The 22432-nt window shown below is 32.5% G+C and overlaps 1 protein-coding gene across 4 annotated transcripts in view; it reads left to right on the plus strand.

Moving 5' to 3' along the window:
• The window catches only part of pald1a (phosphatase domain containing paladin 1a), a 76425-nt gene that overhangs the window by 33811 nt on the left and 20182 nt on the right, over positions 1-22432 (plus strand). For all 4 annotated transcript variants that reach the window (XM_058793945.1, XM_058793947.1, XM_058793946.1 and 1 more), the window contains exons 8-18: positions 1861-2018; positions 3825-3921; positions 4009-4113; positions 4862-4957; positions 5046-5180; positions 7961-8077; positions 8155-8334; positions 9151-9348; positions 10283-10423; positions 11386-11457; positions 14111-14251. In XM_058793945.1, the coding sequence (XP_058649928.1) occupies positions 1861-2018; positions 3825-3921; positions 4009-4113; positions 4862-4957; positions 5046-5180; positions 7961-8077; positions 8155-8334; positions 9151-9348; positions 10283-10423; positions 11386-11457; positions 14111-14251 (1440 nt within the window). The remainder of the gene's footprint in view (positions 1-1860; positions 2019-3824; positions 3922-4008; positions 4114-4861; positions 4958-5045; positions 5181-7960; positions 8078-8154; positions 8335-9150; positions 9349-10282; positions 10424-11385; positions 11458-14110; positions 14252-22432) is intronic.

Here is a 22432-nt window from a genome sequence, read left to right on the forward strand (position 1 = left end):
AAAACAGTGAATTATACAACAACAAAAACAACAACAATCATACCAATAATAATAATTACAATATAAAAATGTAAAAAATGTTTTCTGATCGTAGGATTGTATTATAGGAATATGAAATAATAATAATTATATAAGTAATTGATTAATTATAGTAATTATTATTAAAGCAGTGAATTATAATATTTAATAATAATAATAAACAAACTGTTTAAAAACAAATTTATTATGCATGTATTTTATAATATATGATGATTATGTATATTAATAATAATAATTTATTATTATTATTATTATTATTATTATTATATGACTGATTAATTAATTAATCAATCAAGGCTGATATCAGCCCATAATCACAAAAATACAAGAATCTGCCTTTATTTATTTTTGGACAGATAGATCAATAGATGTGTCAGTGTGGTGTTTTTGTCTATTCAGAGCCCAGTTTGTGTTTGCGTCAGTCATGTGACATGCATGTTCCCGATGAATAAGACTTCCTTCACGTGTCTTGTGTTTCCTGACAGAAGCTGAAGCCACAGATTTGTCGAGTTTAAGATTAGAAAGCAAAACGGCCGCAGTAAACCACAGGCTGACTGCACAGAAATGAGTAGAAATGAATCTCTGAAAAACGCTTCATATTCTGTATGATATGGTGTATTCTGCTCATGCATATTCCCAGAATGCTTAAAACAAGCTGTTTTGCTGCATTTGTTGGCAGTGCGTGGGCGGCGAGGAATCATTTATCTAAACTCTGTCCGCTCGCTATTTAAAGCATCCTGACAGACCACAGGACTCGAGCTGTTATTTTAGCCCTGCCAATAGAACGATACACAGGAAGCAGCTTTATAAAAGAAAGAGGCCACTTCCTGTCTCGCTCCAAGGCTGTTTGTTCTCCAGGGCTGCCAACACGCCTCATGCAGCGAGCAGATCCGCAGAAGAGATCGAATATCATTTAATCACTTAAATTCATTTGCACATTTCTAAACCGAAACAGAAACTCATTATGTATAGCATTTCCAATGTGCAGGAATGGACAGTATAGATATAAATAAAGCAAATAAAGAGGAAAATAAAAGAATATTAGTGTTTGTAGCTTGTTTATAATTTTTATTCTTAATCAAACACATTTGTTTAAAATTAAAACCACAAGTTTAATTTGAGGTAAATAAGCTGCATTAAGGATTCCCAAACTTTTCTTGTCAGCCAAACCCCTTTGATGTAAATGATTTATTTTAAAGATTTTAAATTAATATTTCAACAAAACAAATATTAACTTAAACAATTATCTGAAGGTGGTTAATGGACACATGACATGCAAGTAAACAAATTCAATTATTTAATATATTTTATGTCTCATAATTTGTATATATTTTTATTTTGTGCATTTAAAAATAAATTGAAATAAAATTTGTTTTATTTATTTTTAAAGTTTTTTATTTTAATTTGGGTCTGTTATTTTAGTATCATTGAGATACTTTTATATTTTTCAAAAAATATTTTGAATTTGACCCTTTTTATTTTTGTATTTTGTGTCCCTTTTCATTTTAATTTTAAAGTTTTAGTTATTTTGTTTTGTGTTTGTCATTTTTATTAGTTATTGTTTTATGTCTATATAGTTTAAGTAAACTATAAAAAATTTTCTTTGTCAACTGGCTGAAATAAAATACATTTAATATAGCATCCCTGATTTGTATTTTGCATCTTTATATGATTTTATGAACCTTTATAGTTCCCTCATGAATCCCTAGGGTGGGAAACCCCTAGTTGATTGATGTTAGATTGAATTTATTGCTTAGATGTTTATTCCAGTAGATGTGCATCGCAGATGAGTGGACTGAATGCTCTCTCTCGTTTTGTCAGGAGAATCCGTCTCTGTCCTTGAGTCGTGATACGTCCCGTCCTCTTCCGGCTCTGCTCTTCAGCTGTCAGGTCGGCGTTGGCCGAACGAATCTGGGTATGATCCTGGGATCTCTGGTTATGATGCACCTCACACGGGCGGCACAGGAGCCGACAGCACCGTAAGACCCAACACATCACATGATCACATACTCATTACTAGGGCTGCCCTCGACTAAGGATTTTTCTGGTCGACTAGTAGTTGTTCATTTGAAGCATTAGTTGACTAATTGCACGTTTATTAATAAACCATTTAAATCATTATTATGAGACTTTAATTGCCTAATAAGCACTAAAGCGCATTCATAAAGCTTGCCACAGCGCACCGGCAGAAGTAATGATTATGAATGTGTCAGGGAAAAACAGTAAGGAGACTGCATTCACATTTGAATAATTTTGATAAACTAGTGCTTTCTTTGTTCTCGGTTTAAGAGATGAAGTTGGCGACACTGACTCATCCTCTCCGCAGTGGATGCGACTGTATGCATGTTTCATATGGATTACATAATCTGAGAATATTTGTTTTCCATTTTAATTGGTTCATTTGAAAGTAGACATTTCACTCTCTATAGATGTAATTTATATGTATGTAAGGCAAAGATATACACAGAGTTTCACGCTCAAGATCACAGAGACCGAGACGGCAGAAAGCGCATCCTGTTTGCTTTCATTATTTTACAAAAGCACGATTTGTTTTTATTGTGAATGCACACAAATAAACATAGATGTAAAGATGTATTACTCTTATCTGTATGACCAAAAATGAGGGAGTAGCCTATTTTAAGAGCAAGTGAGCGCACCGGCGCCTCCATCTGTCCTGCAGTGAGCTAATGTTCAGCTCCACACAGACACTTGAATAGCGCACATTTCTTTAAGTTAACATTAGATGGAGCGGCCATGTAAAGTTGCTAATACTTACATATTTCAGACGATAAGCCATATTTGAGGTCGATGAATGATAGACGAGCGTTTGGATGTCCTGCCCGATGTACTGTATTACCATAGACTAGATGTTAACAATCTGTTAGTCAGCGTGACTTCGCCTGTGGATTTTTTTTTTTCTTCTTCTTTTTCTGCGAATAAAAAAAATGGTCGACTAACTATTAGGGGGCAGCCCTACTCATTACACACTAGCACTCAAGATGTTAGGAGTTTGGTAAGATGTTTTTGTTTTTGATAAATTGTCTTTTAAAGACTCTCTGCTCATCAAGGCTGTATTTATTTGATCAAAAATACAGTAAAATTGCAAAATAATATTGCAATCTAAAACTGCTTTTTTTTTTTTTTTGTGAATATCTGTTAAACTGTAATTTATTTCTGTGATGCGCAGCTGAATTCTCAGCATCATTACTCCAGTCTTCAGTGTCACATGATCCTTCAGAAATCATTCTAATATGCTGATTTGCTGCTCAAGAAACATTTCTGATTATTGTCAATGTTGAAAACAGTTGTGCTGCACAATATTTTTGTGGAAACCATGAAACAATTTATTTTTCATAATTCACAGATGAACAGAGTTCAAAAGAACAGCATTTATTTGAAATACAATCTTTTGTAACATTATAAATGTCTTTACTGACACTTTTGATCAATTTGATGCATCCTTGATGAATAAAAGTAATTTATTTTTAAAAAATCTTACTGACCAGAAACATTTTGTATATCTTTCTTTTGCATGCTTGAGAATGTTTAATAAAGATGTGTATTTGTGTATATTATGTGCATTTACATTTAGTCATTTAGCAGACGCTTTTATCCAGAGCGACTTACAAATGATGACAATAGAAGCAATCAAAATCAACAAAAGAGCAATAATAAGCAAGTGCTATGACAAGTACACAGTAAACATAGCAAGTTTTTTTTTTTTTTCTTGTATACAGTTAATGTGTAATTATGCATTTAATGTGAATGTTGTTACATGTTTATAGAGCTGAAGCGGATGCGACAGACAAACCCAAAATGCAGTTCCAAGTTATTCAGACCCTCATCAGTAAGCTGCCTAAAGGTCAAGAGGTCATGGAAGAGGTTTGTATTTGCATGTGTTCAATCTAATGTATATATGTAAACAGAGAGATCCCGGATGAGCTGTTGACCGTGTCCTGCTGTGTTTAGGTGGACCGAGCCATCGATCTGTGCTCTGAGATGCACGACATCCGAGAGGCCATTTATGAGAACAAACAAAAGCTGGAGGGAATCGGTGAAGACTATCAGATCCAGGTGAGAATCTACGTATGATATTGGTCAAGGTGCATGTCTCTAGAATTAAATTGGCAGTTTTAGCTGCTTTCTACACTACTGGTCAAAGGTTGGAATTTATTTAATTTTTTTCATGTTTTAGAATGATTTCTGTAGGACTGGAGTAATGATGCTGAAAATTCAGCAAATAAATTACATGTTACTATATATTCACATAGAAAACAGCTATTTTGAATTTTAAAAATATTTCACAATTTTTATTATATGTTTGATCAAATAAATGTAGCTTCGGTGAGCAGAAACATTACATCTTCATTATTCTAAATTTCTGACCAGTAGTGAATATAAACGCTTTGCACGTGAAATCAATGGAGGCTGACGAGGATGTTTTGAGTTCTGTTTTATCTGAAAAATGGATTTCTCATAATACGAGCCCCGAATCTGAAGGCTAGCGGTGTTTAAAGCACTTAATTACTCTGTCGGTCTTCATTACACAGACTGGACAGATGAGTGTGTGTAAGACGTTTGAGGCATCTTAACAAAGACCCTTTATGCATCACTGAGCTGCTTCTGTCTGTCTCCATTGATTCTTCTTCTCTGGACAAACTGAAATCTGCTGTGCTCAACTTATTCTATCTAGATTTGCTTGTGGATCACTTGTGTGCAGAACCAGCTGACAATACAACCCTGGAGCAGATTTACAGCCCACAGCTGGACAGATTGTAAATAAAGTGTATTTTCTGTTGTCTCTCTGTGTGTGTGTCTTCAGGGAAGCAGCACTAAAGATTACTTCCTCCATCGAACTCTACAGAGTCTAGAGCGATATTTCTACCTGATCGTCTTTAACGCTTACCTGCATGAACAGGTACAGTGTGTTTTCAAGCCACTCTTTTAAGAGTCACTATTAATTTGCTAGTCATATTTATTTATTATGATGTTCCTCTCCATTCTAGTATCCGATGGCGTTCGCCTGTAGTTTCAGCCAATGGCTGTGCTCTCACGCCTGGATGTACCGCCTCCTCTCCTGCATGAACCAATCAGAGCTCAGAGCACCAGCTGACCTGCTCACGAAAGGAGCTCGAGTTCTGGTGAGAAACATCAACATCATTTGGAATATATTAACGACACCAATTATCATTACAACATTTTAAGCAAAATCATCATTTGATTAGAAGATTTAGTTCAAGAGAAACGGAATGTTACAATTAATGATGCCAAATTCCAAATTCTGTTACATTCACAGTGATACAAAGTTTCAAATGAACAGAATTTAAACAGAACAAACGGCACTGTCAACTGAAAATGAAAAGAAGTATCAAAATGAAAAAGTATCATAAATGTTTCAAAACTCTAGTCTATACGACTCAAATCTTCTGAAGTCACAGACTACATTTACATGCACATCAGAATTAATTTAAGCTTGGTATAATCGAGTTGTTTATATGATGTTTATATGCATACAGGCATCAGAATATTCCTAGACTAGATTAGTAGATTATGGCGATCTACATGTATGTTTCCTTTCACAGTGTTATGTCTTGGTAGATTTAAAATGCTGCTGTTTGCTCAGTCATTAAATTTATTACTACTTTTCACAATAATTTAATTAGGACTAATATTATGACATTTAAAAATCCCAGACAACAATGGCACAAAATGGAAAGAGTCAGGCCATCATTAATAATAATAAATATACTGTAGATATAAAAGAATGCTTATTAAATTAATAATATTTTTATTAATATTATTTAAAAAAAATAGAAACATCTGCCTATTCCAAACTTATACAGAAAGCGTTTTTGTCTGTAGAACAAAATGATTAAAACATTTTAACTTGCAAAGTAAATAATTAAGAAACTTCAGTGCATTTCTGGAGTAACAACACAACAGATTAAAAAAAAAAAAAACTCTATTATTATTATTAATAATAATGATTGTTTTTCCATTTTTGTGCTGTTGTTGTCAGGTATTCTTGAAGGTGTGAAGTGTCATTCTTAATTAAATTATTAAGAACTTGTAATAAAACTAATAACTGAGCATAATGTATGGCAGCATCATAATCCTCTTGATAAATAACACTGGGAGTGGAAATGCATATGTGTACTAGATCATCATACTAACACTGACCATGAATGCAGGAATATTCTGATGCCTGTACACACACAAACATTTTATTCAGAATATGGTTGCAACCCTAATATAAAGCTTAAACAGAATTTGTTGTGCATATAAACAAAGTCCGAGTCAGTGAATAATCATGACTGAAATAGCACTTTTCACACATACTGACCTGAATATATTTTAATGACAGCCTCTGTCTTCATTCACTTGCATTATATTGTAAAGAGCAGCATGAAGAATCCTAATAATCTCAACAGACTCGCTCTACTTTATCTGTCCTGATTGTGGAAGTGTTTTGCTATTGAGATTAATGTGGTTTTGCTCTGCATGGAAATGACTTTCACACTTAGCAACCGTGTCTAAGGAAAGTGTGAGTGGTCATCAGATAAGTTGTAAAAGTGTGATGCTGTGGTTTGGCTTTTCTTTCTAAGCAGCAGCCTTGAACACTTTCTTTAGCTCTGAATTGAGGAAGTCAAACTACGAATGTCTTAAATGGCATTTTTCACAAACAGGCTTCAGTACAGACCTTGAAACGTATCAAATAACTTTGATGGGTGTTTTAATAGACTGTGAGTGTTTCAACTCCTCTAGCACTCTTTTTGTAAATTCTGTTCATTCACGTAAAATTATTTTTAATTAGTGCCGTCAAATGATTAATCAAAATAAAAAGTAAAAGTAAAAAAAAAAGTTTGTTTACAGAATGTGTATACTGTATATTTATTATGTATTTGTATATATAAATACAAACACATGCATGTGTATATTTAAGAAAAGTGTTATGTTTATATATATGTATATATAATATGAAATATAAGATATAAATGTCTAAACGTAAATATTTTCAAAATATATACTGTATGCGTGTGTATTTATATATACATAATAAATATACACAGTACACGCGCACATAATGTAAACAAAAACTTTTATTTTGGATGCAATTAATCGTTTGACAGCACTATTTATAATGCAACATTTATTTTTAGATTATGCTTTTTTTATTTTTTATTTTCATATTTTGCTGTATTTTAACTTTTTTATTTTTATTTTTTTTTTCAAAATAGCCATGATTGCTTGCTAGTACAGCAAATAAAATTATTGTTTGTTTATTTTCAACAAACTATTTTCTGGAGGGGATTTACTTTCATGTTGTGTGTCCACCTCAAATATCAAATTAAAATGTTTTAATATATTTATTTTTTGAGGTTAGCAATTGTTCCTACAGTTTGATATGTTTTGAATACAGTTTAAAACCCTTTTAAGTTCAGTCATTTTTCTTTATATTACTTTAGTAACAGGGTTGAATGTTCGTGCTTGAAAAATAGAGCCAATATAACTGTGCAAAAATGTAAATAATAATTGTTGTTGTTGTTGTTGTTGTTGTTGTTGTTGTTGTGGAAAGGAGCTAAACCTAAAACAAATATAATAATAATAATAACAACCATTTTTATTTTATTGTTTTTTTATTTTATTTATCTATTTATTCATTATTTTAACAGCTCCTTTATAAAACCCAAGGTTGCTTTACAAAGTTAGAAAAATGTAAAAAATAATAATAAAAATAATCTATTGTAACAATAATCCAAAATTAATCATTTGTACCCTGTTCGTAGTCTATGAATATTAAACTGGGGAATTATTTTGACAGCAGTTACACATTATCCTAAGATGACACATTTCTCTGTAAACCTTGACTAAACCAATAAGGATGATGGATTATTTCTGAAGAGGTGTGTTGTGTTTTTAGGTAGCAGATGAATATTTAGCACCTGACGTTCTGAGCACCATTAAGCAGATGAAAGTGGCTAATTTCAGACGAGTGCCCAAGATGTCAGTGTACGGGATGGCACAGCCGACATCTGAGGTAAAGCTCCTTCAGACTGACTCTGATGCCTTCTGAGGGGTTTGTTAATGCTCACCGGCGGCGTGCTCATGTTTCAGGCGACGGGAGCCGTTCTGGCGTATCTGACGGATGAGAAGAGGAAGCACAGCAGTGTTTTGTGGGTAAATTTGCAGGATGAGCTGGTTCTGGAGGCCAACGGTCAGATCTTCTGTCCCAGAGAGCCCACGCGTGTGGACCAGAACATATGTGTGCTCTCCTCACAGACGCACGAGATCCAGGTCAGAGTCTGCTTTTGCTTGTTGTTATATGTGACTCATGGCAGAACGAGTGTGAAAAATTCAGGCAAAAAAGTGAAAAATGTTGAATTTGAGGTTTTCACAAAAATGAGTTCATTAAGCCCTCGTCTAGCGATCCCAATGCTCTAAATAGCAATTAAACATCTAAAAGTATCTTTATCTGTATGTTTTCTGAGAAGAGTACTCTCATCTGAAGCGCTCGATCCTGATACACACACACACAGATTTACAGCAGTATTCACACAAACATAATCTGTTATGTCTTAAGTGAACGTTTGAGGAAAAACAGTGGATGTGTAATATTATATTAGATATATAATTAATATATACAGGCCGTCTGTCTCATTAATGTTAATAAAACAATAAAAGAAAAGAGGGAATCACTCGCTGCTTGATTGACCGTATTATTGGGAAAAGTTGTTATTATTATTATTATTGGCATGTTTTAACACTATAAAAATGAAGACATATATTGCTGTTGTAAATTTACAGTTGTACTCCCAAATAAAAATCAATATTTGATAATTATTATAATAATTTTATAATACAGTACAAGTTACAATACTAATGTTTATGTCAAAAATTATTCACTTTTAACATTTATTTTGGTGGAATATTAGTAAAATGCAGTAAACTTCTGCATGCTGTACAATTAAATCATAACAGTTGATTCGATATTCATTTACCAAATTGATTTATTCATTTTTATAATTATTTATTAGCTTTTCATCAGTTTGTGAACCCCTGCTCTACACATTGAACAGCATCTGTATCTCTCTCTCTGTGTGTGTGACGTAGAGACTGGAAACGGCTCTGAAAGAGGAACTTGTGGGAAGTCAGAAATGGCTTGAAGTGACTCTGGAGCAGGAGAAGCAGATGAAGATGTTCAAGAGCTGCGTGACGGTGCAGGAGATCTTTAACCAGCACAAGAGTTCACACCAGGGACTGCAGTACAGACGGATACCCTTCCCAGAATGCTCCGCTCCGACTGAAGAGGTGAAAAACGCTTTAACAGACCCGTAAAAGATCTTTCCATTCAGATGCAATGATGAAGGCTAATGACAAGACAAAGAAAAGACCACCTGCTCCCTCTAGTGTTCGTCAGAGTCACTGTCAGTTTCCATTTTACAGAAATAGTTCATCCAGAAATGTCAACTCACCTTCATGTTATTTATTTATTTTTTTTAATTTAATTTAATTTAATTTTATTTTATTTTTGATCCAGAAATATGTCATTAACTAACCCTCAGGTTATTTTATTTTATTTTAGGTTTATTTTATTTTATTTTATTTTAGGTTTATTTTATTTTATTTTATTTATTTTTATTTTATTTATTTTTTTAATTTAATTTAATTTAATTTTATTTATTTTTATTTTATTTATTTTTTTAATTTAATTTTATTTTATTTATTTTTATTTATTTATTTTTTTTAATAGAAACCATGATTATCTAGCTCCAAAATTGACAAAAAAAACATCTTCAGGTAGTCTGTATCACACATGCAAAGTCTTCTGAAGGCAATCAATAAAGATTCAGATATGATTAAATAAGATAAAATTAATAAGATGCTGATGAAAAAGCATGGCACCTTGACTTCAATGTTTCTCGTGTGTCTCGTAACGAGCAAACCCAAAAAGCTCAATTTCTCTCTTTGTGTTCTCCAGAAGAAATGAAGTCGTAAAGAGTGGCATGATTGTGGTTAAATATGACAGCATTATCATTTATGGGTAAACTATCGCTGTAATAGACTTCAGTTCTATTATTCTGAATGAAAACGGGGTTTTATTGGGTTCAGTCTGACAGTTTCATTATCTTTCTTTTGTGTGCTTTATAGAGTCGTATGAGTGTGTTTGTGAAAGTGATTTATCACAGTCTGCTTTATCGCTTTCATTCGGTCTCATTGATAATGTGTGTGTGTGTGTGTTCAGGGTTTCGACAGGCTGCTGGAGGCGATGAAGTCGTGTCTCGCTGAAGACTCGCTCTCTGCGTTCGTCTTTAACTGCTCTAACGGTAAAGGAAGGACGACCACAGCTATGGTGATCGCGGCGCTCACGCTCTGGCACTTCAACGTACGTCGCAATCATACAATACACAAGTTATACAGACAGATTTTTTTTTTCTACCTGGAATCAATTGTAGCATTCAAAGTAGCTTTACAGAAAATCATGATGTTAATGTTTAAAATATCTTCATGTCTTAATCTCATTTAGCAGATTAGAGCTGGACGATAATATAGTTTACATTTTGTGATGATACAAGCAATCAAGCAGTTGAGATTTATATGTATTTATATATACACATGTATGTATGTATGTGTGCATGTATGTATGTGTGTATATATGTGGCATCTGGAATTTTCTTCTAAAGTAAGCATTTTTATCAGGCTCCTATATTTTTGTTCAGTTATTTCACTTTAATTGCATAGATAAGGACCTAGCAATTAGAGTAAAATTACTGAACCTAAACAAGAGCCTGATAAAAAGGGTCATTTTAAAATATATATATATATATGCAAAATTGAGATGCAATTATTTTATTTATTTTAAAGTTTTTTTAACCTATTGTGATTTATTGATTTAACGATTAAAAAATAACTAAAGATGATATTAACAAGATGTAGAGGTACAGGTAATATATTTGCTATTTTTTAATTATATTATTTTTGATTTTAATTTGTTTGTTGAACACAAAGACATTTAGAAGACCAATGATTACTAATCTCCAAAGGGACAAAAAAGCACCATAAAAGTATTTCTAAATATAGTATACATTATCTATATATCAAGTGTGATGCTGATAATATTTTTTTTGTTGCACAATTTCTAACAAATATGTAACAAAGTAAGCATTTAATTATTTAATTTAATATTATCACTGAATATAATTCTCTCTAGTGGTCTCAGACTTTTGAACCTCGCTGTATTTTTACCGAAATGATGATAAATGTCTTAAAAGGTGGATGCTTGAATATTTAAGTAAATGGTGGTACATTGTAGTAATTCTCTATATTTTGGATGTTTTTGTTTGACAGGGTTTTCCAGAGTCTTGTGAGGATGAAATCGTAAGCGTTCCTGACGCCAAATACACAAAGGGCGAGTTTGAGGTGATGCACTTCTACATTATGACCTTTCTTTTTAATCTAACCTACATTTTTTTTTCATGTTTTGTTGGATGACAAATACGGAAAATATTGTTTAAAAAAAAAAAAAAAAAAAAAGGTTTAATTTATAAACAAGACATGCAATTTATACAATACACACTACAAGTCAAAAGGTTTTGAACAGGAAGATTTTTAATATTTCTTCTGTCTCTGAAGTCGAGCTGTGTATATAATAATAATAATAATAATAATAATAATAATAATAATTTATTTATTTTTGTTAAAGAAATGATAGAAATTAGTACTTTTATTTAGCAAGGATGCATTAAATTGATCAGAAGTGATGATAAACATTTATAATGTTACAAAAGATTTCCATTTCAGATAAATGCTGTTTTTCTGAACTTTCTGTTCAACAAAGAAACCTGAAAAAATTCTACTCGGCTGTTTTCAACAATAATAATAATAATAATAATAATAATAATAAATGTGTTTTGAGCAGCAAATCAGAATATTGGAATGATTTCTGAAGGATCGTGTGACGCTGAAGACTGGAGTAATGATGCTGAAAATTCAGCTTTGATCACAGGAATAAATTACATTTGAACAGATATTCACATAGAAAACAATTATTTTAAATAGTAAAAACATTTCACAATTTTACTGTTTTTGCTGTACTTTGGATCAAATAAATGCAGGCTTGGTGAGTAGAAGAGACTTCTTTAAAAAACATTAAAAATCTCACTATTCAAAACATTTGACTGGTAGTGTACACCTTATACAATACTATAAATGAACTTTTTTATTTTTTATAAATGAGTATATGAAAAATATTTCAGTTCATAAATTGCTTTAAGGGGTTATATTTAGCATTAGTGCATTAGTAATGTGGCATTTAATTGATTATTAAAGCCGTTCAGATCCTTCAGGTGTTTATCTCATTTCTCCTGGTGGTTTTCAAGCATCTGAATTTAGCGTCTCAATATTAATGTTACACATTTCATCCGTGATTTGGCTCTTGTATGCGTTTTCTCTTTCCTACACGTCACCATTAAGATCTTCAGCGGTTTCTTGTCTGTGCAGTTCAGATTTTGGAGAGCGTCTCAAACCAAAAGCAAGCCCTATTCTGTCATTCCCAGAAGTCTGTCTGTTTTTGCTCTGCCAGCTGTGGTTTATGGTTTTTCTGATTCCTCAGGGTTTATGTAACATGAAACCTGGTTTATAGCATCAGTGGTACGAGACGACTCACTGTGCTATCTTTGTGAATAACTGCTGTAAGCCCTCTTGTCCTGTATCTTTATTAGGAACACAACACATAATTAGTTGAATTCAGGCCGTGAGCTCAGAGTTGTGATATCCAGAAACATTGATGGCATGCATACGTAAAAAAACGCCTGGTTTCTGACCCACAATCAGTGAATGACGCATGTGTTTCGTCCCGATGCGGACGGTTCTGACCCGGTCGTGTGATCTTTCGCTCTGTGTGTCAGTAGCTGCAGTGATTTCTGTTCCTCGGGGTAATTTCACACACGTTACTCTGCTAAATCAAGCTCAGATACACACGCATTCAATAATGACCTCAGGATGGATTCAGGGCACCAGTGACCTGAGGGATCATCTGCCCTAAAAACACACTCAAATTAGTCTTCTGTGTCCCTGTACAGGTTATGGATGCTGGGAGATGTAGGGCAGATCAAACTCGAAAATGTTTATATTTATGTTAGTATTAAATATGCTTTAATAATTATAATAATAACACATTATTACTATTATTATTAATAATTAATAATAATTATTATTATTAATAATAAATTAATTACTTGTAATGTAAATATAATTTGTAATTTCAATATTTAATTAATAATAAAATATTTATGATACAATATTCAAGTAAGTTATTTTTGTATTATAATATTTTATAATCATTTTATTGTACTTTTATTATTATTATTATTATTATTATTATTTAATTTATGCTCATGTTTTAATTAAGCTGACTTAAGCATCATGTTAAGTTAAATTTTGTTTTGTACTTGGTTTGTGATACAATTTTATATGTATTATTTATTTTATATATATATATATATATATATGTATATATATATGTGTGTATATATGTGTGTGTGTGTGTATATTCATAATTAATTAAATATCATAAATTATTTTATTGTGATTTTAAAAATATATAATATTTTATTTATTAACTTAATTTTAGTATAATATTGTTATTCTAATCATTTATATTATGATTTTATCATTATTTTCAAATTTCTGCTCATGTTTTAAGTTTTTAACTGACTCAAGTGTCTTGTCATATTCCATTTTTTTTGTACTTGGTACAATTAAATATTTATAATTTAAATAATTAAATATTTAATATTAGCTATTTTAATTATAATTAATATTTGTATTTATAAATATTGTATGAATATTTATATGTAATATTTTATTACTGCATTATGATATATTTTTTATTATAGTTTCATTATTTAATTTCTGCTCAAGCATCAGGTTAAATTCCACTTATTTTTGTACTTGGTTTATGAAGCTTAGACAAAATGCTTTTCGTCCACATCAAACCAGCATCAGCACTCGTGGAACAGCAGTTGTTTGCTGTATTAATCAGATGTGTATATGTATTTACACTGTGTTGTAGGTGGTGATGAAGTTGGTGCGGTTGCTCCCTGACGGTCACCGGATGAAGCGGGAGGTTGATCTGGCGTTAGACTCGGTCAGCGAGACCATGACGCCGCTGCACTATCACCTGCGGGAGATCATCATCTGCACCTACAGACAGGTAGAGGGCGCTCTGATAGATCGTGTCGTTCTGTGTCAGTTCAGTCTGTCTGATGCATATAGTACACACAACGGCAAGAGCTTTTTAAAACTAACTGCTTCAATCTGATTGCTGGTTTACAGTAGTGTTTACTGGCTTGATACTGTGACTGCAGAGGAAGAAATAGTTGCTGTAGGGTTGTGAGGTTCATGACATCCAATCATTTTACATATTCAGAGTTTTATGTGAAAGTTAGTAGGAAGTTTGTTTTAAGAGATTTTTTTATTGCAAATTTTCTTTAATCTCATCTTTTTTTATTTTAAATATTTTTATATAAATATATTTTATTTAATAATATTTATTCATTAATAATTGTTTAATATGTAACAAAATACTTCAGTTTATTTTATTCTAAATATATGCTCTTTTATTCTGCATGTTCTATTATTTATTTTCTAATAATTATTGACTTATTTAAAATAAAACAGTATTTTATATTTTCTAATTTAAGTTTTATTTTATTTTAAAAACAATAAAACAAAATATTACATTTATTTTATTCTAACTCACTACTAACTCACACATAACTCGCATGCATATTTATTTATTTAAATGAAAAGAAACCATTACTAAATTGCATTTTATTCTAAATATATGCTCCCTTTTTTTTATTATCATTTATTATATTTTATTTTATTTATGCATTGAAGCAGTAAAGGAGAAGCATGATGTGAAGTGTTCATCAAGCATGTTCCTCCTTCACTAGTGTTTTAAATCACCTCATGTTCAATAATGATTTGTTTGGCAGTTTTGTGTTTTATCTATATCTGTATTCTTGTGTCGTCTCTGAGTGTCCTGTAGATGGCAGCACGTTTCCTCCATTGAGATGCTTCCTCGTTAGATTTCCACAATTACTCCATAATCAGACGCTAATCAACTTCAGCCTCTATTCATACAAGCAGCACAAATGTCAAGAGTCTCCTTGATTTCATTAGAAGGATTCTGGGAAATCCCTCTAGTGTTTGTTTGAGGCGTTTGATCCAAAGGTTTCCTCATGCATTAAGATCTGCAGTGCGCTGTGAAAGCCTACACTGAAAAAAAAAAAAATTACTTAATTCCATATTTAAATTTTACTTAAAAAAAAATATGCGTGCAAAAACTTGCAAAAGAAAAATTAAGTAAAATCTACTTAACTAAGTTATGTAAAATTGTCAAAGGAAGTAGGTAAATTGAACGTGGCCAGTTAGAGTTTGATGAGTAATCAAAATAATTGTTTTTGTTTACATAATGTGTGTGTACTGTGTATCTTTATGTATATATAAATACACACACATAGTTGGATTTGTTTGAAAATATTTACATGTGTATATACATTTATATATTTATATTTATATTCTTATATTATATACAAATATTTTAAATATATAAACATAACATATTTTTCTTAAATATATACATGCACGTGTTTGTATTTATATACACATAATAAATATAAACAGTATACACGCATATATTATGTAAACAAAGACTTTTATTTTGGATGCAATTACTGAACTAAATTAGGTAGAGCTGTATTTGTAGCAATAGCCAACAATACATTGTATGGGTCAAAATTATCGATTTTTCTTTTATGCCAAAAATCATTCGGATATTAAGTAGAGATCATGTTCCATGAAGATATTTTGTACATTTCCTACCGTAAATATATCAAAACTTCATTTTTGATTAGAAATATGCATTGCTAAGAACTTCATTTGAACAACTTTAAAGGCAAATTTCTCAATATTTAGATTTTTTTGCACCCTCAGATTCCAGATTTTCAAATAGTTGTATCTCAGCCAAATATTGTCCGATCCTAACAAACCATACATCAATGGAATGCTGATTTATTCAAATATCAGTTTTAAAAAATATGACCCTTATGACTGGTTTTATGGTCCAGGGTCACAAATTACATTTGTTTTTCTGTAGTATTTACTTCACCGCAAAATCATTTTTATCAGTGTAATGGCTGACGGACTCTGTGCCGGTTCTGAGGGGCGTGTATAATTGTGTTTGTGGGTCAGGACGGTCCCGGGCGTCAGTGTCGCTCTTATGTAAAGCTCAGAGGGGCGGCTGGCCAATCAATGCAGGTTTGTGCAGCAAGAGCCGCTCTCAATGGATCACATTGTCCCGAGCCGCTGTTTTTTCCCTCTGCGTTCAGTCAATACAGTACCCTCGTCCCGTCTCAGATTTGTTTTTCCCGTGTGGAAAGCGAACACTAATCCTTCTCTTCTGTCTCTTGTCTCTTTGTTGCTTTAGATAAGCGCTGCTGACGGAGAGCGATTTGTAATTGAAATGATCACAGGATGTTTTGTGTACAAATGACCGTCTGATGTGTGACGCGTCTCTGAGAGAGAGATTTAGTTGTTTGAGACCCTTAAAGGGACAGATCACCTAAAAATGACAATTGTGTCATCATTTGCTCATCCTCAGCTGTTTGAGCTTCTGTCTTGTGTGGAGCGTAAAAGAGCGTTTCCCAAAAGCATCGTAAGGCTAAGTTGATCGTAGCTCCATTGGTTTCATTACAGTACTTTTGGGAAACGCAGCCCAGACCAGTTGCTGGCAGCCATTGACTTCCATGGTAGGTTAAAAAAATACTATAGAAGTCAATGGCTACCGTCAGCTGCTTGGTTACAAACATTCTTCATAATAACTTAAGAAATTATATCCGAAGAAATTCATACTGGTTTGAAACTTGAGGGTGAGTAAATGATGACTAAATGAAGTTTAGGATGAAGTCAAGTGCTGTCGAAAGAGATGAGTTTTCAGTTGTTGCTTGAAGATTGACAGGGATCCAGCACTCCGGATAGAGGTGGGAAGATCATTCCACCAGCCAGGAATGGTGAACGAGAATGTTCTGGAGAGTGATTTTGAGCCTCTCTGTGATGGTATCACGAGGCGTCGCTCACTAGCAGATCTCAGATTTCTGGAGGATGTAGATTTGTTAATAGTGAGTGCATGTAGGCGGGTGCTGAGCCAGTGGTTGTTCTATATGCAAGCATCAGTGTCTTGAACTTGATGCGAGCCGTGATTGGTAGCCAGTGCAGGGAGATAAAGAGAGGTGTAACATGGGCTCTTTTGGGCTCGTTGAAGACCAGTCGTGCCGCTGCATTCTGAATCATTTGTAGAGGTTTGACTGTATTAGACGGAAGTCCAGCCAGAAGAGCACTGCAGTAGTCCAGCCTAGAAATGACAAGGGCCTGGACAAGAAGTTGTGCAGCATGCTCTGTCAGAAAGGGCCTGATCTTTCTGATGTTGTGTAGTGCAAACCTGCAAGATCGAGCAGTTTTTGTAATGTGGTCTTTGAAGGTCAGCTGATCATCAAAGATTACACCAAGATTTCTGACCGAAGTTGATGGGGTTATTGTTGATGAACCTAACTGGATCGTGAAGTCATGCTGTAGAGTCGGAGTGGCAGGGAGGACAAGAAGCTCAGTCTTTGCCAAAAGTTTTTGGGTGAACTGTCCCTTTAAGCATATACTTCTATATTATGCTTTGTTTTGAACATTTTCCACATTTTCTAGAATATAACTATATAAATAGTTATATTTATTAGTGCGGTCAAACGATTAATCGTGATTAATCACATACAAAATAAAAGTTTTTGTTTACATGTGTGTGTGTGTACTGTGTATATTTATTATGTATGTATACATACAAACACATGCATGTATATATTTAAGAAAAATATGCTATGTTAAATTTATTTATATAATATAAAATATAAATAAATGTATATACATGTAAATATTTTCAAAATATATACATGCATGTGTGTATTATATATATATATATATATATATATATATATATATATATATATATATATATATATATATATATATACATAATAAATAAGCAGTACACAAACACACACACACACACACACACACATGTATATGTATGTATGTAAACAAACTTTTATTTTGGAAGTGATTTAATCACGATTAATCGTTTGACAGCACTAATATTTATATATGGAGTTGTTGTTGAGTGAGCGAGTTTACATGAGCCTAAGATTATTTGAATAGAGCATTTTCAACACGCGTTGCTTTAAATAAATTAGTTTAGGCTTAATATTTATAGTAAAAATTGTTTATGACACTAGAATTTGTGTCTGTTTTATACTTGCATTTATCTTTCTAATTCTGTTCTAAATACTGCATGCTGTGCAGTGAGAGGAACTAAAACACATGTTTCTGAAATCAAATCAAATTCTGATTTGAATATCGACAGGCGTTTTTCACTTTTTCTGTTATTGTGATATCAAACCATAGAAATCTCAATATTTTTGCACTCTCTTGACTGTAAAACTGTTATTGGTCTGCAGTATTTCTTTTTTAAAGCCGTCATGAAATGAAAATCTGTTTTCTAAATGTTTGTTACAGATCTTATTGTGAAGATCTATATGCATGCATATGCATCATTTGTTGTAATTTTTTTTTGACTTGGTAATGCTTAATCAAAATTCATTTAGAACATTTTCTCCTTTCCTTTTTATTTTCAATAATCCATTACACTTGGATATATTTTGTAATATGGATGAAAAGATCTGTCTTTACTTCTGTTCTTCATGACATCGTGAGACGACACCTTTTAATCAAGACAAACTTTGAATACTTCTTTGAAATTGTGTATTCATGCTGTGCAGAATTATGAGCCGAATTTTATCAAATGTTTTGATTATTTTCTGTATCTGCCATATAATTGCACTTAAAGTTCATATGGCAATAAGCTCAAATACAATCAAAACAAATATTACCATATCAACCTTTTCAGAACCCGCCCCTAAATGCCACATAAATACAATCAAACTGTCATTGGTTGCTTTGTCAATCACTTCACAGTTTTTGGTCAAAAAAGGTAGTTGGGTCTGGCTTCATGAGGTTATGGGTTTAATATTCATTCATTTGTCAATATGCAAAGGTATTCAGATGTTTCTGAATATGTTTGTTTGCATTTGGCAGTGTTTTTTTTGTTTAGTTTTCTGGCCGCTGTTGATCATCTGATGTTGTGATCACATTTTGACCGCTTCATCTCCGCCCGTCCATCCAGCATCACACTGTTTCCATGGCAACCGCATCCCATTCTGGACCACTGACATCAGCTTCAGTTCTTGTGCGGTTTGTTTGATTACAGTGCAAACTTTCAGACAGCTTTGACACACATGAGCCTAATAATTTCAGTTCATATCACTTCTGTCTGTATTACACGTGTCTGATGGATTATCTGAAAGCACTTGTCATGTCATGGATCCTTTGCACTATTTATTTCAATTGAAAGGCCGTTTTGTTCTGTGCGTATTGCTCTAGTCAGACTGATTCTGGTTTCAGCTTGCATCCGACGCTGAAGCCAAATCATATAGTGAGGCGAAGCCGAAAAACCCAATGAAATATTCCAGTAAAAGTGGAGGAAATGTAAATCAGTGCCTAAAGAAAGGCCCTCATGGTTTGGATGGCGGTGTGGAAAAATATTTGCAGAAAGAAGAGAATACAGAGAGAGGAAAGGTAGCGACGTCACGAGAGGGAGGGATGGAGCCGATCCAGACGGCGGGAATTTAGGAGAGACCGCCGCACAAAAAGATCCTGACGGAAAACGTGTGCGTGTGGAGGGACGGCAGCCAAACTCATTGACTAGAACAATTAGAGCCGTCCGTCTGAGAGCACATGTGCCGAGCCAGATTAAAGCTGTGAACCAGCTCGGTTTTGCTTTGCACTGATAGCTGACATGCATTCAATCTTGTTGCATGTGTGTAAAGAGCTGAAGTGCCAAAACCTGAGCGTGCATTTAAAAAGAGTTATTTTTTGGATTTTAAAAGTCATGGTTAATCTCCATAAATAAATTACAAGAAATTTCTGTAGCAGTGATATAAATGTATATGCTCAGTTCTGGAAAAGGCATGGAAATTTAATGGAAGCTTTGGAAACCCTCATAGATGAGATTTTAAAAGCGCTGTAAGCACTAGAAGATCATAAAAACATTGAATCCTAGAAATCTATTGGCTGATGATATTTTTAGGACTAAATCAAACATATTTGGCTTCTGATGTACATCTGATGTTCACTGAAACACTTGTATCTGATTACTAAGCGAGTAATTTCACTGCGAGTACTAATTATTTTTGTCAAATTATATATACATATTATTAAAAAAGTTCATGTATGTATAGTTTTTAATACTTCAGTTTTTGTGCATTTTAGTGCATCAAGTTAAACTAAATGGAAATATGATATATTTTAATTTATTTTACTAAAAGTATATTTTTTATTTTTAGTTTAACTAAAATACTCATGGCTGAAGTAAAAAAAAAAAAAAAACTTAATAAATGAAAGCTAAATAGAAAAAAATAAGAGTTGCTAAATTACAATTAAAATAAAAGCTATTCATAATAGATGCTATAACAGTATATAAATAATACTAATATTAATAAAAAATATTAATGTTAATATTATAAATAATATTAAAACAACGATGTGTCAGATTCAACTCCATTAACTGTTCCTTTTTTTTTTTTTTATATATTTTGTAAAACAACCTTGAGGTAGAAAGGCACTATTTAAATAACAATTTGTAATTTAATTTACAAATTTATAATTTTTATTTTATTATTAACTTGATAATATACACATTTTAAGTAAAAAGTAAACTGATTTTATTTGAAATATTCCTTAAGTTCATTTGTGATAGTGATAGAAGAAAATGAATTGATATGATTTGCATCTTTAGAAGTTGTGAATGTAATGGTTTTATGGCACATATTCAGGCGTGCAGCTGGTGTGGGCTGTGATTGTGATGATAGATCGCAGCTGCTGTGTAATATTTTATGCTGGATTATTCGGGACGTCCCATTGATGAGGGTGAAGCCTCTGTCTGATGGATTTGCCCCTTCGCTCCTTTCTGCAGCGTTTCTGCGTCTGTCACGTCTGCAGTCACCTTACATCATCTTACATTATCTACATCTTATTTCTTTTTTATTTTACGCATTAGTTTCTCTCAGGGGCTCATTATGTGTATTTGTATATAAACCAGTGTGGATCTCACATCTGAACATTAATCTCTCAATCAGTGCAGGTGCTTTTCACGTTTAATCTGCTGTCAGACTCTTTCTGACTTGTGTGTGATTTCTGTGCCACTAACAACACCGAATGAATTGCAAAAGTGTTGATTTTTACCTCTTTTTGTAGAAAATGTGCAAAACTCTCCATCATGATGCTGATGTGGTTTGTAAGCGGTTTCATGTCAAAAAATACTTCATGAAGTCAACCTGCCAGTGTTTACCTGTGGTTACCTGCATATTAAACTGGAGTCGGAGAGAATTTTAAAATGACACATTTCACCTTTTTAAGAGAGAGACTGTACGTAATAATAATTAAAACATTTTTTTACATAATCTTTCTTCCTCCTTTCATCATCATCTTTTTAGAAATAATAATAATAATAATAATAATAAATATAATAAAGGATGGTATTAATTTAATATATTATAAAAATGTAATGATAAAAAATATTTTATTACATTTTATTATATTCTAATAATTTAATTGAAATTAACAACAGTAATAATAATAATAAATGATTAATTATCTGATGAACTCTTACTAGAAATATTTTGTTGTTGTTGTTGTTTCCGCACACGAGACCCTGTAAAATGTGAGACAGATGAGTGAAGATGAAAATGGCTTTTTAATTGACGAGTGTGTTTCTCAGAATCAGTCGATTGGACTCTGCTCTTCCTGTCAGTGCTAATTACAAATTTAATTAACTTCTCACACACAGCCGTTGTTCTTCACACAGATCAACACACACTGCTCGCTTTAATCGCTATTGATTGCTGGAAGCTCTCGTTTGTTGATCTTTATTATTGAATATAATGTGTGAAGTCAGAGAATGATGGGAGGATGGCAGAGAACTGTTTGTGTTCAAAACTTTGGAGACATTATGATTTTTTAAAAAATTTTATTAATACTTGATTATTGAGCTAGGATGCATTAAACTGAGCAGAATGAATGCTGCTCTTTTGAACTTTATATTCATCTGTGAATCCTGAGAAATAAAATGTATCACAGTTTTCACAAAAATATTGTGCTGCACAACTGTTTTCAACATTGATAATAATCAGAAATGTTTGTTGAGGAGCAAATCAGCATATTAGAATGATTT

The sequence above is a fragment of the Onychostoma macrolepis genome, chromosome 12 (genome assembly GCF_012432095.1).
Source record: "Onychostoma macrolepis isolate SWU-2019 chromosome 12, ASM1243209v1, whole genome shotgun sequence".
Taxonomy (NCBI): domain Eukaryota; kingdom Metazoa; phylum Chordata; class Actinopteri; order Cypriniformes; family Cyprinidae; genus Onychostoma; species Onychostoma macrolepis.